This window comes from Somniosus microcephalus, chromosome 3 (assembly GCF_052327205.1).
Source record: "Somniosus microcephalus isolate GS21.2 chromosome 3, FLI_Smic_1.0, whole genome shotgun sequence".
In the NCBI taxonomy this organism is placed as follows: domain Eukaryota; kingdom Metazoa; phylum Chordata; class Chondrichthyes; order Squaliformes; family Somniosidae; genus Somniosus; species Somniosus microcephalus.
The window spans coordinates 309687540-309705788 of NC_140989.1; the positions used below are offsets into that span (position 1 = coordinate 309687540).

General features: G+C 41.3%; 1 protein-coding gene across 6 annotated transcripts in view; it reads right to left on the bottom strand.

The window, feature by feature from the left end:
* Positions 1 to 18249, bottom strand: part of elavl4 (ELAV like neuron-specific RNA binding protein 4) — a 95495-nt gene that overhangs the window by 38577 nt on the left and 38669 nt on the right. For 4 of the 6 annotated variants that reach the window (XM_085982893.1, XM_085982894.1, XM_085982892.1 and 1 more), the window contains exons 3-5: positions 5519 to 5536; positions 1816 to 1919; positions 278 to 431 (exon numbers count right to left, since the gene is read on the bottom strand). In XM_085982893.1, the coding sequence (XP_085839019.1) occupies positions 278 to 431; positions 1816 to 1919; positions 5519 to 5536 (276 nt within the window). The remainder of the gene's footprint in view (positions 1 to 277; positions 432 to 1815; positions 1920 to 5518; positions 5537 to 18249) is intronic. The other 2 variants (XM_085982895.1, XM_085982897.1) reach the window with 1 other exon arrangement.

Sequence of the window (18249 nt, forward strand, 5' to 3'; positions counted from 1 at the left end):
ATACACATCAGTCAGATGTGTGCTGCTTTACAGGACATGATCAAATGCAGCTCTCAGAGAAGAATGAATTCTAAGCAACCTGCAAAACTTAATGAATGAAAAACCATGTCAGTTCAAGTGGCCATTTCTAAAAAAAATTACAGTAAAATCAAAGATTCCATTGTACTCAAAAAAAACCCCCAAGAAATTTATTGGTGATAAGTTTGCTCCTTGAAAATATTAGTATTGGTAAAAGGATGGTAACTCATCTGGGAAAAGTAGTATCAATGACACCTACCAGTGACTTGGTCAACTAAAATTCTGGAAGTGATGATTCGGCCATATTGTGAAAACATCTGCTCTAATTCTTTCTGAGTCATAGATTTAGGAAGGCCACTAACATACAAATTAGCATCACGGATTGATGCAGAGCTTGGACGAGCATAAGAAACCTAGAGAAAAGATAAAAGCAAGAAATTATGCCAAGTAAGTTGTCATAAAAATAGAATGTATTGATTCAAGTATAGTAGCTTTAGAATAATTTGTACTACTTTTGCCTTGCCAAAGTAGCTTCCGCCTATCCATTTATGATGAAATTGGTAAATTCATACTGTACAATATTTTATAAGCAATCCACCTTGTGTAAATGTCCGTATTGACAAGAAAGACAGCTTTAAGAACCTAATTTTTGCAAGGTGAAATATCTTTACCTACATTTAAAGTTTGCTGAGACTACTGCATTAAAGTTATCTATATATGTGTATGGCCTGTAATGAAATTTAGTGAACTGAGAAATATATGCTATAAACAGCCAGAGTTTCTGGTAGCCAAAATCTACATTAAAACCAAAGCCCCAATTTTAATTGGGGGTAGAGGAGAATGGGAGGAGGGCAATCGCAGGCCAGCAACAGCCTTCAGGTGTGATGTGGAGCCAAGAGGAGCAATCACACTCATCCTGGCTCCATATGAAGGCAAGTAAAAATGTAAAATATATTTTGTTGGTGGCCACTTGTTAGGCCGCAGTAAGCCCTTGAAAACCTTTAGCGGAACATGCTCAGCGCATGCTCTGCTCATAGTGAGGAATTTTTCTGAGGGGTCCTTAAACAGATGTTAAGCCCCTTATTTACATATGCCTATGATGTATATGGTGGCACCTGTACCCCGGCACAGATTAGGTGCAGGTCGTTGTGGCCCAAAATTGGTCCTCTTAATGCATTTTACGCCCGTAAAACAGACGCAATGAGGACTCATTTCTAACCCATTGAGTTTTAACTGGCTATACAATACAGAAGTACAGAAAGATATAAAATTCAACTTTCTGTTATCAAAATCCATAAGTAAAAGTAGAGGTGAAGAATATATTAAAGAAAATCTCCTAACCAGTTGTTCAAAGCTTTATTAGAGTTATGAACAAAATGAAAAAGTAAAAAGTAGTAATACTTTGATATCTGACTATAAATATTCATTTCAAAAGATTTTACTTGTTTTCCCACTGCTGCACTACTCAAATCCATTGCATCAGATATTAAAAGCAACATCTGAGGTTACGGGCTGTTGGCAACAGTTCTATAGGGGTAATGTTGACTCTGGGTGATGGTATAAAACAGGTGATATTGATTCAGCCACCCGTTATATATTTCTCCCAATTTTCATTTCCACTGGGATGTAGAACAGGCAGCTGAATCGATGTCAGCCATTTTAAACCATCACCCAAGGTCAAAATTACCCTGTGTGATTTTAAATTTAAACAAGGCAGATATTTTCCTTTTATTTAAGCAAACGCTTCGGAATGCACCTTAAAAACCAATGCTCAAAAACAAATAGGATGCCTCTTACCTTTATGGTTTTGGTCTGAAGTCTAAGTCCATTTAAAGTATTAATTGCTTTTTCTGCATCCTTTGGATCGACATAGTTCACAAAACCGTATCCCAAACTTTGCCCTGTTTAAGAGGAATTATAGATGGCCAACCTTTAGTTTCTGAAAAGTGGAGTATCACAATACTGCAACTCACCAGGAACAACTTGTGCTCCCTGAAAGGAGTGAAGCAATCTTTAGGTTGTTTTAAAAGAAAATAAATCATTTCCATCACCACCCCCCCTCCGCCACCTTTCTCTCAACTCAAATGATGAAATCATGTCTAACTTTATAATGTAGGATAGTACTAATGTAAAAGACAGAAGTCTAAGCTTTTCTTTGTAGCATGGAATATTATTTCATGGAACCAAAATTAAGCTGTATGCAATTTACTGAAATCTATCAGTGCAACTTATCAAATTAATTAACATTTAAAAAGTACTTGGATATGCACTTGAAGTGCCATAACCTACAAGGCTACGGACCAAGAGCTGGAAAGTGGGATTAGGCTGGATAGCTCTTTTTCAGCCGGCACAGACACGATGGGCCGAATGACCTCCTTCTGCACTGTAAATTTCTATGATTCTATTAAAGTATCACTAATAATACCCCATTAGAAAGTCAAAACATTAGGAATACCTATGTTTAGATTAACATTTTGTTTCATTTGTTTTTTAAAAAAAATTGTGTTTGCATAAATGAGTCCAGATAACATAATTAGAGGCAACTGGAATAGAAGAGTTAAAAGCTCTAATTTTAAAGGCCCACCCAGTGGAAATGGGGCGGTTCTAGCCCTAAAGTAGCTGTGCTGCACTTACTGCCCTGCTCCCACTCAGATCTTGCCCACCACATATCCTGAGGCCTTGTGTGCTGGCAGTGTCATTACTACATGCAAATCGGGTTCCTATGATGTACATAAGACCCCAACACAATTTTGAGGGACAGCTGAGCGGTGCGTGTGCCATGTACACATTGCCCAATTATGCCAGACGGTGAAGCATAAAAGGCCCAAAGGATAAGTAAAGAACCATTTTTGTGGGGCCAGGAGGAGTACCTGCCAGCTGGCTCGGCTTCCAGGCTGCCCAATATTGAACTGGCTCGGAGCCGGTGAGCAGCAGCGAGACACCCATTCGGGGTATGCAGCTCACTGGTAACATGGTAATGCCTAGAGTTAAAATCAACCTCATTGAGTATGACTCACATCATACTAACATATAGAGCAGGAATTTCATTGGGCCGTGGAGGCGGGATTAGAGGCGTGTGGGGGGGTTAAAATCCCGAAATCGGGGGGCACAAACCCATCCCGCCCCCAACCCGCCTCCATGCCAGTTTCAAAGGAGGCGGGTACCTGACCCGCACTGAGACCCGCCTCCCCGAGGCAGGAAAGGGATTAGTGCCAACAGGCAGTTTTTAGCCTAATCCCTATTTTCATTCTTGAAGTGTGGGATTCCCGACGGCTCCAAACCACGGCGAGTTAGTGAGGCGGGCCGTCGGGTTGAAGGGCTTGGAGGGGTCGAGATGTCCGGTGTTCAGGTGAGTGATGGGTGCAGAGGGAAGTGTGTTTGGTGTGTTTAAAGTGTTTAAAGAAGTTTTACTTACCTTTACAGCCTTCCTTCCTTCAGGTCTAGGGAGTCCCTCATCTCACCGGCACAGAAAGCAGAATGGCTGCGATCTGTCAAAAAATGCAGCATTCAGCTTTCTGTTCCGGAGATCTCTAAATCAGCCTGAGAGGAAGGAATTGACTTAGAGTACAGATTGTCAGTGTTTGACATCTTCAAACAGCTGTGAAATGCTGATATTTCATCTGTCAAAAGGTCTTGACAGATGAAATATCAATCTGTGACGTCAACTGTTGCCGGGTGGCCCTTAATTGGCCTGCTGAGCCCGCTGGGCGGGCTCAACAAGGTCAATCAAGTCAAAATCGCGTGGGTTGGCTACAACTCGATGGAGGCGGGACTACAACCCCAAAAGTTGTAGTCCCGCCTCCTCAATGAAAATCCAGCCCATAAAGTCCAACTGAAGTGTTTTTTGAAGATTCCAAGAGCTGTGTTCCTTTGCAACAAATAACAGGATATTCATTATTTGTAAGTTTTAGTTTTAAAAGGGGTTTTCATTTATTAACAGAAATTACCTTTTTTATCTGAAATATTTTATCTATGTTAGAAGTCACTTGTAATTTTCCTATTATACCCTTTTTGCAATTTATTTCCATACAATCTAGTGCTGAACTGCAATATAGTACTTGCATTCCTTGCAAATAAAATCATAGAATCATACAGCACAGAAGGAGGCCATTTGGCCCACCATGCCTGTGGCTCTTTGAAAAAGCTATCCACTTAGTCCCTCTCCCCTGCTCTTTCCCCATATCCCTGCAAATTTTTCCTGTTCAAGTATATATCCAATTCCCTTTTGAAAGTTATTATTGCATCTGCTTCAATCACCCTTTCAAGCAGTGCATTCCAGATCGTAACAAATCATGACATTAAAAAAATCATCTCCCCCTTGGTTCTTTTGTCAATTATATAAAATCTATCTCCTCCTGCCAGTTGGAACAGTTATTCCCTATCTACCCTATCAAAACCCTTCATAATTTTGAAAATCTCCCCTTAACATTCTCTGCTCGAAGGAGAAAAATATAAAGGATAAATAGCAGGTACCCAATGTTCCCTTTAAGCTGCGTAGCGCTCTGGAGCTCCTGCGCAGCCGGTTCACCGGCTTTTAAATGCAAAAACCGCGCATTGAATAGGCCGCGCAGCCCATTAAAGGGGCTGCGTGCCCCCCCCCAAAATTAGAGGGAACATTGCAGGTATCCATTATGTACAAATCTTATATGAGTGAATTGACCTGTTGTCACATCAGGTTCACAAGCTGTATAAAAATCATATTTAACAAGCAATGCTATGCTCTCTGTTAACATTATGGTTCTGGTAGTGTGAAACAATTTTTAACAAGTTTTAATGGTTCAATGGTTTCAAAGACTAAAACCACGGTAATACAATTACATGGATGATCGATACAAACATCTTGCGTCATATGAATCAGTTTGTAGATCGTGCTACTTAAAAAATTGTATCATTGAAAATTACTGCATCAAATATTTAAGAATTGTCTTGGATATCTGTAAACCAGAAGCCAGAATTGAAAGGAATTTTGGAAATTCAACATTTTCTTCTCATTTGTTGTCTAACATCCAATATGTTAAGTCCTGTGTTTGTGTGATTTAAGAGTAAAGCTTATATAAAATACAATTGGATTAACATATACACATGCCAACTATAATTAGTCTTAATCCAAAATATATATTTTTTAAACTAATGCTTTAAATTATGTTGTTAAGGTTGTTTCACTGCTTATCAGAAGGCCGATGAGTAATGACTTAAGCACTGTAAGGAAGCCATGAGAAGAAAATAACCAGACACTAACGGAGGGTTGCCACCCACTGTTGTGCTGTTGGATTTATTAATTCAGTATTGATTATTGAAGGTAGTTGTATGACTTTTCAACAAACCAATTTTAGTTATTTATAGTCAAATGGATTATATTACAAACACATAACTGGTTATTATGCACAAACAGTAATTATTAAAAGATGTGGGAGCTAATTTTGAGAATTCAAAAAGCAATCACTGTTAATCTCAGATTGTAAATAATTTTGATTTTTAAAATACATTTTTCCATACCTACCAGTATTTTTTAAATCAGCTGTAGTCAGTACCATTGAAATGCATGGAGACAGGAAACAGGAAGTAAAACAGGGCAAATTTACTTATAAGAGCTATGTCTAAACTTAAAAAATTTAAGGTTCAAATGTTATTTTATGTTGAGCTTTTTGACTGAACTTGTCAAATGTTCAGCAAGTAGTCCACAATGTTTTTTGTATATTAGAGAAATTAATGTTTAAATAAGTACTTCCCAAAAAAGAATTACAGATGTTAAACTCTCATTTTATTTCTTCCTTGTCAGAAGAACTTCAACGCAAGTATATTATGTTGAGCATCATTTATTCAGCAGCCAAATTTTAGAGTGTGCCAAAATTACAGAACCCCATACCTGAGGAACTGGTCAATTTTCAACAAAAAAAAAATTAAGAGTGAAAATGAAAAGGCTACTGTTTTGACATTTGTAAATAAAGGACATGAAGCTGAATAATATGATGCAATATCCCAAAGTTCAACTTAGCTTTGAAACAATATTTTCAAATACAATTTTCAAAAAAGGTATTTAACTTCACACATATCTAAATATCACAACACCATATTAAAATAATTGTAAACACTTTTTATAAATTGAATTTCTCCTCTCTAGTCCCGAGCCACATATCTTCTGCAGCCAAATTGTCTTTAAAGCCAATCTAAGTTAGCTGCTAGGAGGAACTTGTGACTGAGATGCCTGGTGAAGACTCTCTTTCTGATTTCTATTCAGTGCTTCCCCCAGAATGCAAGGTTGAGATTGGGAACTCAACGGCATGGGAATTTAAAAAAAAATTGTTCTTGGGATGTGGTGACACGGACCAGGCCACATTTATTGCCCATCCGGAGTTGTCTGAGGGCATAAAGAGCCAACCATGTAGTATGCAGTGTGGCACTGGAGTCCCATGTAGGCCAGACCAGGTAGGAGTGGTAGGTTCCCTTCCCCAAAGGACATTAACGCACCAGTTGTGTTTCTACAACAATCTGGCAGCTTTCATGGTCATTTTATCTTGGTGCTAGCCCATAAATTACCAGATTTATTGAATTCAGTTTCACAACTTACCATAGTAGGATTTGAACTCAGGACCCTTGGGTCAGTACCATAACCATAAAGGTTTAATTGAACTTAAGTCTCCCTGTACAATGGTGGCAGGTGACAACATATTGCTCCACTGTTTCAAAATAATTTTTTCAACCTACCACATCATAAATTAAATTACCATTCTCTTTTAAAAAGGATGTAAACATTTGTTATACCCGAATAGCAATGCAACAAGGTTTGTTCACCTGGAGAATTTCCTGGAGGAATATTCCTTAGTGCTCTTTAATTTAATGATAAGACACTACAATTAACATTAGGAAGAAGAATTTCATTGCCAATGGTGTGATAAAAGTGTAAAAATAATGCACTTGTGGAAATTATTATTTGTCAGTTAAAATCTGTGCAGTTTTCTTAATTCTAAAGAATCAAAAGGATGCAAGGCATTTTTTTTGCTAGCCAGACATTTTGATAATTGACCTACTGCATATACATTTGTATAAGATCAGAATTCTATGTCCCTGTTATGGGTTAAAAATTGTGAGAGTGTGTGGGGGGAGGGGGCGTGGAGATGGCTCCTTTTATACGCAGTTCAATTCTTCAGATAACGAAGCAGTCCATGTCCGCATGCAGTAAGACCTGGACAACATCCAAGCTTGGACTGATAAGTGGCAAGTAACATTGGCGCCACACTAGTGCCAGATAATGACTATCACCGAGTCCCACATCAACTACATCCTGGGGGATGACCAGAAACTCAACTGCACCAGCCACATAAATGCCATGGCTACTAGAGCAGACCAGAGGCTGAGTATCCTGTGGTGAGTAGTTCACCTCGAGTCCCCAAAGCCTCCCAACAACTACCAGGCACAAGTCAGTGTGATGGAATAACCTCCACTTGCCTGCATGCAGCTGCAACAACACTCAAGAAGCTCAACACCATCAAAGACAAAGCAGTCTGCTTGATTGGCAGTCCATCCACCACCTTAAACATTCATTCCCTCCACCTCTGGCAAAAGAACCAGAGGGAAGATGAGGAGAATTTTTTTTTTTTTTTTTTTTTAAAACGCAGCATGTTCTTATGATCTGGAATTCACTGCCTAAAAGGGTGATGGAAGCAGATTCAATAGTAACTTTCAAAAGGTAATTGGATATATACTTGTAAAGGGAAATATTGCAGGGCTATGGGGAAAGAGTAGGGGAGTGAGACTAATTAGATAGCTCTTTCAAAGTGCCAGCACAGGCATGATAGGCTAAAGGCCTCCTTTAGTACTGTATGATTCTATGAGCACAGGCACGCCCGTGGCTGCAGTGTGCACTATCTACAGGATGCACTGCAGCAACTATCCAAGGCTTCTTCAGCAGCACCTCCCAAACCCGTTACCTCCATCAACTAGGTGGAATTTGGGGGAGGGAGGATTTGTTATATAGAGTACTGTCTTGTATGCAAGTATATACAGTATTTCAGGGCGATATAAAAATGTGTACAGTGGAAGAAACAATTACATCATATAATTCAATACTGCTAAGGAACACACAGTCCAATAAAATTGGAAATTTGTATCAATTGACAGCACATGACCCATGATTTAAAATAAGTTATCAAGTCATTTTATAACTGAGTAGCATGCAAAATCCATACTCTGTATTATGTAACAAGTGCTGTTAAATTTGAAAACACATTAAGTAGGTGCAGATAAATGTTTAAGAAATAATGAGCTAGTATGCCATCCCATTTTTAGTGAAGAGTATAATCAATGGGTTATGATATTAAATATTTTAATTTATATTCAACAGAATAACTTTTTGTCTAATGATTAGGAGTAAACAGATCACAATTTTAAAACTGACAAATATTTAAAACAATTCTGTTAACCTCAGAGAGCAAGAAGCAATTAAAACAATGAACATAGAATACCCTTAAAAAAATTAAACGCTGTAACGACCATTCTTGTATTTCTCTAGTACTCTGCAACAAAAGAAACAAAAAAGAGAGGGGCAAGAGCATCAGATTTTTTTTAAAGCTTTGACGCAAAATACCTTTTCCCTTAAAAACCACCCCCCCCCCCCCCCCCCCCCCCCCCGGAAGACATGTTTCACTCTCTGTGTTGTGCACACAGATAGAACATCCTGTCTTCTGGCATTTTAATACCCCATGTGCGTTGCTAGAAACTGCCTCTACAAAAAGGTAGACTGTTCACCTTAGGGGGTTAACATTCTTCATATGAAGTTATCCTTCATATCCCATGGCTGTCAAGCAATCTAACAGGGTAAAACACATGGGAAACCTATCCAGTTAAGAGATTTTTGTCCCGACACATGTGACTTCCCCCTCCCATGACCATATTTGTGGCCCCAAGTCATTTGGTCTATCTTGAGTTCTTTTCAGGAGGGGGCTAGGTGGGGGAAGAAATGGAACACAGACCCCATTCCTTTAGACCCCATTCCTTTAAAATTAGAGAAAACAAATGCACTTGTTAATCTGATTGCTTAACAAATCTTGAACCATGCTTAGGCACTTTTAAAAATTCTGTTAGAATTCCCAGATAAACATACTGTAGGAATGGATATTTTTACATGAACATTAAATGGCACAAAATGCTTGCGTAGGTTATTTTTTATTTTAACATAATGCACAATGGTACTATTTAGAAAAGCCTAGGGGCTGAATTTTAACGGGAAAGGCGGGGGAGAGGGCTCCGAGGCGGTCGGGAAACCCGAGAGAACTGGGTTTCCTGCAGGATCTGCTGACTTTAATGGCATGGCCTGATTTGCATGGGAAGCCTCTGTTTCCCACCCACCGCCAGCCAGTCTGAGAGGCTGGCTTTGGGCGGGTAGGCCTGCGACACTAGGCCGCACAGAGGAGGGAGGGAGACCGAAGTCGGCCGGAGCAGCAAGGTGGGGGGGTCTCACCAGGATCGTGAGCCGGGAGCAGCACTGGAGTGGTGGGAGGGGTCTGCAGAAGACATGGGGCGATGGGCCGAAGGGTGGCCGGAGGAGCGGGTCTGAAAGGATCAGGGGCCGGGAGCAGCATGGGGAAGGCCGGAGGAGTCGGGGGGGGGGGGAATGGGAATTGGAGATCTCGTTGGGGGGTCTCCGATCACGGGGGCTTGGGTTTGGCAGGGACCCTGGATCCAGGTGGTAAGTTTAAGGCTGGATGCAGCAGTCCTTGCCTTGCCGTAGCTGCCGGATTTTATGAGTGTAAAACCCAACCAGCTACAGTTAAACACAAAATGGATGTTAAAGAAGAAGCTTCCAGCCTCATTATAATATTTAGATAGTAGAAATATAGAAGATAGGAGCAGGAGTAGGCCATTCAGCCCCTCGAGCCTGCTCCACCATTCAATGAGATCATGGCTGATCATCCAAACTCAGTACCCTGTCCCTGCCTTCTCCCCATATCCCTTGATCCCTTTAGCCTTAAGAAATATATCTAACTCCTTCTTGAATATATTTAATGAATTGGCCTCAACTGCCTTCTGTGGTAGCAAATTCCACAGGTTCACCACTCTCTGGATGAAGAAATTCCTCCTCATCTCTGTCCTAAATGGCTTACCCCTTATCTTTAGACCGTGACCCCTGGTTCTGGACTCCCCCGCCATCAGGAACATCCTTCCTGCATCTAGTCTGTCTAGTCCTGTTAGAATTTTATAAGTTTCAATGAGATCCCCTCTCATTCTTCTAAACTCCAGTGAGTATAAGCCCAATCGACCCAATCTCTCCTCATACGTCATTCCTGCCATCCCAGGTATCAGTCTGGTGAATCTTCGTTGCACTCCCTCCATGGCAAGAACTTCCTTCCTCAGATAAGGCGACCAAAACTGCACACAATACTCAAGGTGTGGTCTCACCAAGGCCCTGTACAACTGCAGCAAGATATCCTTGTTCCTGTACTCAAACCCTCTCGCTACGAAGGCCAACATACCATTTGCCTTCTTAACTGCCTGCTGCACCTGGATGCTTACTGCCTCCTGGCAACCCGTTAAAACCAGAAGTGGGCGGGTTGGAGGCTGGTTCAGGTCGGGATTCACATTTCTAACACTTTAATTACCCCTAAGCCTCCAACCCACCGTTCTTTTAAGGTTAAAATTCCCCCCTAGATTTCATTAATGACATTTTACTATGAAACATTTTACTATGAAACATGCAGTTTTACTGTAAAGTATAATTAGTTAACTCAAAAACCCAATTTCTTGTAGAACAAAGTTGAGAGACAAGGAAGGTGGAAAATTCGGTATGGAAAAACAACTTATTTTGTTACATTCTATACACCATTATCTAATTCTTCCAAAGTAGTATTTTTTTCTGCAAGAAAGAGAACAGGCCTGCTTCAAATTTAAAGCAGATGCCAGCCTAGCTTTGTGAGGATGTTGACAATAGTGTGATATCACTCTTGTAGCTGTCTCATAAATGTCAATGGAAATAATCAGGAGAGATGTAAAATGGGTTGCTGATTCACTATCGCCCATTTTACACCATCGCACAAAGTCGGGAACTTTAACTCAAAAAAAGGGTGGGTTTGGGAAGTTAAAGTGTTAAAAGTCTGAATCTCGACCCGAACCCGCCTCCAAATCGCCAACTTCCGGTTTTAACGGAGGCGGCCGGAGTGGGCAGCCAGCCTGCTCTCAGGAGGCGGGCCGTCCATTTAAATATTATAATGAGGCTGCTGTGCCTCAGATTTAACCTCCATTTTAAATTTAACTCTGGCTGGTTGGGTTTTGCAGGCCTCGTGAAACCCGCCAGCTAAAGTAAGTTGAGGACTGCTGGATCCAGGGACTCCAGTGTTTCTCGACTGCTTCGGAGTCCCCACGCTCCCAACCCGCCTCCTATTAAAATTCAGGACAAAAATGACCCCATAGAATCTTACAGCACAGAAGGAAGTCATTTGGCCCACCATGCCTGTGCCGGCTCTTTGAAAGAGCTATCTAATTAGTCCCACTCACCCGCTCTTCCACATTGCCCTGCAAATTTTTCCTTTTCAAGTATATATCCAATTCCATTAACCTTGAAACTGGTCTACAAAGTAATTATTGTTCCTCTATACTGTGTTCTTGGTAGTAAAGATCCTCCATTTGTATTCAAAATACTTTTTCAGGTAACCAGGATTTTGGTTCTCATTAGGGATATGGTCCGCTAATTGATAAACTGTTCTTTGATGACAGGTTTACCAAAAGTTTTATTTCCACAATGCCAAAGTGCTAATGCAGGCATTTAGTCTCGCCTTTCAATAAACAAGCTATCACTTAAAGGCTGGCCTAAGCAGAGTACCAAAATAATGATTAGCTACCTTCATAGGGGGTTTCACATTCTCAAAAGTAGGCATCCTCCAAATGCCAGTGATTTCTTAGAAGAGGTACATTCCAAAGTCAGAAAAAACACACGTGTACAACAGGGACAAAGTTCAACTTTGGAAGTGGCACAAAATGAACGGCAGCGGATCGACTGCCCATTATACACTTCAACCGATTTTCCTTTCCATTGTCTCTTTCAGATGTTTTGCTTTCATAATGTCAGGATGATGTCCACATGAACCCCCTCCCGCCCCCACTTCTGTATAGTATGAAGAGCACAGTCACGGAACTTGTTTGTTTTGACCCAATATTTAGGGGGGAAATGATGATAGTGATACATAATCCTAAATATTTCCCAGCAAGCGATTGAGTGGGAAGCAGGGTGGGACTTCAGTACATACAAGACACCTATGATTTGAAGAATTAAAAAAAACTACACAGGTTAGGCAGTCTTTCTTCCTTTTTTCATTCTGAAACCCTCAACACAATAGAAGGCTTGACAATTATTACACATGGAAGTTAGCTGCTTGCTCAGGAAATGACAACCTGGGATAATTTTTGAATTCGGCATCTAGGCGGTAATCTGAGAGTGGATTGGCTGCGCGCCCGCCCACTCTTTATAGTACAGGAAACTTTGGTTTATCCGGAGCTTATGTGTCCGGAATACTCGATCTAATGGCAAAAATCAGGAGCCGTTTTCTATATTTTTTTTAGTTCTCGTTGCTTTTTTTTCTCCCAGTCAAGCACTGCAAGGTCTGTAGCTATAGCAACAGCTTCAGCTACAGACGCTTGCAGCTGCAGCCGACTGTTTTGAAGCTGTTGCTAAGCAACAGGGTTTGTTGATTCACACGGAGCTTCTCAGTTCCGTATGTTTAAACATTAACTCTGGTATGTCCGGCACTTTTGATGTTACGGCACCAGCTTGGTCCCGTCAGTGCCGGATACCAGAAAGTTTCCTGTACTCATATTACACAGAGGTGGGGGGGGGTGGGGTGGTCATATGGACACTGTCCTGATATTACGAATGGAAAATACCTGAAAAAGAATTAAAATTGTGTGGATTCTATAAAAGGGTGGGAAATTCGATTTGGCAGATTACCGGCCAGGTGGTGAAGACGAAAATCTACCTCTCTGACTGTGACAATGGACCTGCTAAACTGAAGAACGTCCATGTTGGACAAATCAAAGCAATGGTTCTTTACAAATATATATGGATTATTCCATGTTGTAGCTTTGCAGTAATGTAAATCTGTTTTAAATTAGTGGATAAGGTAGCCATGAACCAAGCAGAATCTTGACTTCTGTTCTTAAATTAACAAACCTTGACCAAGGTTAGAGTTTAGAAAAAAACTTTGTCCCTCTCCAGGATAGTAGATATGTGGAACATACTCCCAAAGAAGGTAGTTGATTTGGGGTCAACGGGCATCTTTAAAAAGGACCTGGATTAATATCTCTAGGAAGAAGGATTAAGAGTTACAAAGATATTTAACAGTAGAACGAATTTTTTCCCCCAAGAGGAGCTGGGGAAGAAAATTGATATTCTCTAAAGGAGACTAACAGATGGTGCGGAGGGAAGACCGTGATAGAATAATCAAACATTTACTCTAGACAGAGCGGGCTAAATGGCCTTTTCTTGTCTCGATTTTCTTAATTCAATAAATCTTATACTGATCAATTCAAAGCTGTTAAACGAGCCAGCAAAGCTTAAAAGTTCAAAAGGATGATACATGAGTTTATGAAAAATGAGATATAATTCTATTGGAGGAATTAAAGAAGAGGATTATCATAAACAGAGAAATGAGGGAAACATCTGCAAAAGAACCACAGAAAAAGAGGCTTATGCTTGAAGGCAGAATGATCTTGGATGCAAGTGGAGGAATAAGAATTGTTGCAGATATTCCAAGCCTAGAGAAGTTTCTTAAGAGTGTTATAGCATAAAACATTATCAAAAAATCTTCTATATAATGATATAAGCACAATCAATTGATGATTTCCTGGAAGCTAGTAGCGTATTCACCACCAGAGCTGTTCTGAGGTTAGGCATCAATGGTGATGGTGTCCTTAAAAGGATATTCCACTCTTGTTTTGGAAAGACAAAATATTTGAAGGATATTGGAATGAAAAGCATTTTTGCAATGATTTATTTCAGGACTATTGCTGGGCAATTAAAATTATTGTGGCTCCTGACTTGAGCTCTTTACTATACCAATAAAAATATTTTTAATCCTACCTTACCCACTCTTCATCTTTGATCCTGAAGATTGGCAAAAGCATTCAAAAATCTTCCCCTATTATGGCATGAACATAGTCTTCAATCCCTATTCCTAGAACAAAAGGTTCTCAGTGTTTTTGCTGGGTAACTTTTCCTAAATTATCCTTGTCATTTGTTCGTGTTCTCTTCTCTCTATCCATACCATTTAGGGCAATTAGTTTGTCTATGATTCTATGGTGTTCTCTCTATCCACACCATTTAAAGGAATTAGTTTGTCTCCTCTTGGCTTCGATTTGCATCTTCATCTCTTGGTGTTCTGGCCAACAATCCTCCCTCAATCCACTCCATCAAAATCAGATTATCTGATCATTCATTCATTTTCTGTTTGTGGAACCTTGCTGGTCAAAAATAGGTTGCTGTGTTTGTTTACATAACAACAGTGACAGCACTTCAAAAGCAATCCATTGATTTTAAATGCAAATACTTTCTTTTCTTATTGAGGTTAAGTCCCTTCTTATCCTTCCTTTTCTGTCCCACTCTGCCATGCAGGACCTGCCTCCTGCAACTTCTGTGTTTGTACAAATCTAGTTCACTTTATTTTGAAGAATTCTTCTGCATTTTCTGATGTACAGCATGAAAGACCGTTATTCTGATAGAATACAACATATAATCTCTCCAAACTGCTTCTCTGAAAACTATACATGCACTCTCAAATGGATGTCATTCGGCCAAGTGCTTTGCCAATTGTCACTGTATAAGGAAATTCTTTTGCCTTTACTGGTTTCTTTTGGTAGCTGCCCACAACATGAGCTCTTTTCCGTACTAATTAGGAAAATAGAAAACAAATAGCCTCGGTTTGTCTTTATCCTTGAAGATTGAAGCCAGTGTCAGTATACCTTCTCCAGAATCGTTTTTTTATCTGATTTTATTTATATAATTATTTTCAGTATCCTGTTGGGTCAGTTCCCTTCATGTTCTTAGGTAATCCCAAAATTCTAAGATTTTTCAGTGATGTCTGTTGCCAGGTTGTTTATATCTTCCCAGTGAAATGATTTTGTCCCTTTCCTTAGGTAATCCAGTCAATCGCTGATATAATTGCTACTCCACACCTTCAGTGTATTGATCACATTTTGGTTGCTTTGCAACACTAATTTTTGTTGGTTAAATTTTCTCTGTTGCATCCTTCAATTATTCTCTTTAATCAGAGAGCTCTAATTTATGTCCTCTGGTTGTTGAAATTGGCTTGGATTTTTGCACTTTGCCTTCTTTTCAACTGTTTTAAGACATCCTCGGGCTGTTGTGCTTGCAAATTCATTCTCTAACTGGATGTCCCAATAAGGTCACTTTTTCCTAAAAATGTTGTCATTTTCTGATGGAGTTATATCATAAGATTGAGCAGTTTTGTCACAGTATTTTGAGTTCTTATATGCATTGGGGTTTCAAGGAACATTGATCTTCTGCATCTATCCCCAGTCTCCAGTACTTCCATGCCTGCTCTCCTTAGGGCCTTAGATTCAAACTATCATTACAGAATACCAGAGAACTCTTCCAGTTTTGCTTGATTACGAATTTGACTACAATGATGTCTGTCCACAGAAGTGCATTGTATTGAAAGCAGGTAACCAAATCACACTGAAGTCCAATTTACTTATGTGCTTGGTGAGGCCAAGTGCTCTGCAGACCCTGTTCCATATGTGCTCCTTCCAGGAATGCATTTGATGGTACCAGCAGCGCTGCTATAGATTATCTACCTTTCCACCACTGAGCAATGTCTGGGAAAACCATATCCTTCCAGTTACTGAGATGTGAAACAGAATTTTGAGACAGATTCGGACTGCACCAACAGAAGACTTTAGCCATTAGCTTCTAAAGTAAGCTTTTGCTGCAAATCTGTGACCTGACCCAAAAGATATCAGCTGCAAAATAATTGGTAGCTACAATATAAATGCACCCGTACACATTTTCTGTGTCTCCATATTTTTTGTGGAAACAATTATCATCTTTCAAATTTATGGCTATTTGCCATTCTTTAAATGTTTGCCAATATTAATAAGTAGTGACTTCAGAACAACTGCTTTCTGGGGTGCTTATTCAAATTTTTGATATCAGCAACTGATCTGAGTCACCTTGGCCTAGAAATTGGGTATAGCCCCGCTTGGGGCGTTAGAATTGGCGCAGCGCAAAGTTTATAGCCAGACGCAACTTATCGCCACCTGGTGCGATATTGGGTTGCATCGCCCCTAAAGGTGATTGAGGCGCAAATTCAGGCGTTACACGGGACTCCTAAGGCGCCAAACTTCCGGCGCAACCCAATATCGGAGCGGACGGGCGCAGCGCAGGTGCTCTCAATTACTGATGACCACGAGACTTCCAGTCGCCGGCCAGCTCTTAAAGGGGTGGGTCAGTCAGCTTCAGCATCCACACTCTGCGCCTTGCAGACCTCAGAATCGGCGCAGGCCCTTCTCTGGCGCTAAAAACTTGGGCCAGATGGAGAAGGTGAGACAGAGAGCAGAGCGCTTCACCAATGAGGCTCTGGAGCAATTGGTGGCCGCAGTGGAGCGCCGGCGAGATGTTCTCTTCCCAGACAATGGCAGGAGGCCGAATCATAAGGACTACAGACGAGCTTGGAGGGATGTATGCCAGAGGGTCAACTCCAGCAGCATGGTGACCAGGAGCCCTGTCCAATGCAGAAAGAAATTCAACGACCTCACTCGGGTCGTGAGGGTGAGTGTTGTTTCTGCAAACTTCTGCATCCCTTCATTTGCACCTGACTTTATGGCTACAGGGTGGGCTGTGCCCCATTGGCCATCCGCCAGCAAGCACCCATGGCCCTTTCTGGGCACACACATGCACATTTGACTCAGGGCATCATGTAAGGGTTCTTCCACCATGGGGGGCATGAGATGATCACTCAGGGCATCATGTAACATAACTTCCCCTCCTTTCCCCTGCAGTCCAAGCTGGCGAGGATTGGCAAAGACCAGCTTCGCACCGGTGGAGGTCCTCCACAAGTGATCACTCTCACGGATCTCGAGGAGAGAGTCCACCAGATTCTTGGAGGACGTCTGAGTGGTCCTGTAACCACTGCAGCTGCCGACCCCATTGTCGACAGCGATGGTAAGGTTCTCCCCTTTTACAACTGTCTCCTTCCACCTGTTCCCCCCGCCAGCATGCTTTCTCACTGTGGACCCATGTCATAGCCTTGCCGCAATCTGGCATCCCTTGCTGCCAAGCTGTCCTTTTGCTAAAGCCACTCTTCCACCTCCCTGCTTTCAGATGCTGCATCACCAGCTCGGGAGCCGGGCCCTCAAGCTGCCAGTGCCTCCAAAGGCTCAATGAGAAAATTACTGTCCAACAGAAGGTCAGCAACTCTCTCCAGCAACGATCAGAATGGCCAGCCCAAATGGCTGCAGCTTTTATACTAGTGCGGTCCCCTTTAAATAGCGCCCCCCGAGTCCGAGAAGGGCCTGGGAACGCTCCATCCAACTGTCACTAATAGCGCCAGGTGGAAAGGTTGCGGGCGCCACCGAATATCCGGTCTGGGGCGCCAAAAAGGCGTTGCACACTGAAATGATGTCATGATCTGCCTGCGCCCGCGGGCGAGCGCAAAGAGTTAGCGCCGGCGCTAAAAGGATACTCAATATGGGAGGTGGCGCTATATTCACTGCGCCCGCCCAAAAATTGGGTAACGCCCCAATTCTCAGGCTCTTTTGGCGCTACCAACCGAATTTCTAGGCCCTTATGTTTTTTCTCGGCTTTATAGCAGTCTCTTAACAAAACATTGCCCTCATTTAATAATGGCATGAAAGGAGACAATTACACTATACATGTTGGATTTTTCTAGTGAGGGATGAAGGAAGGAACCCTTTCAAGAAAGGGAGTTAACTCTAGTAATTCATCGGTGGTGATCTGTCACTGTTGACTTAGAAAATTGAGCAGTACTCCTCCATACTGTGCCATATTGATGCATCATCATTATATATAAGTTGAAGTATTGCAATGCGTCTTCCAGTAACCGTGGACCTGAATGTTCGTGCTTGAACTCTGCAGAGTATTTTTGCGGCTACAGAGAAACACTGTTTGGCTATCTTTCACATTACTTTGGAGGAAAGCGCTTCAAAATAAGACCTGAAATAGCATTTATTAGCTGTGATATCAGTTTATACTTGGTAATTCGGAACTCA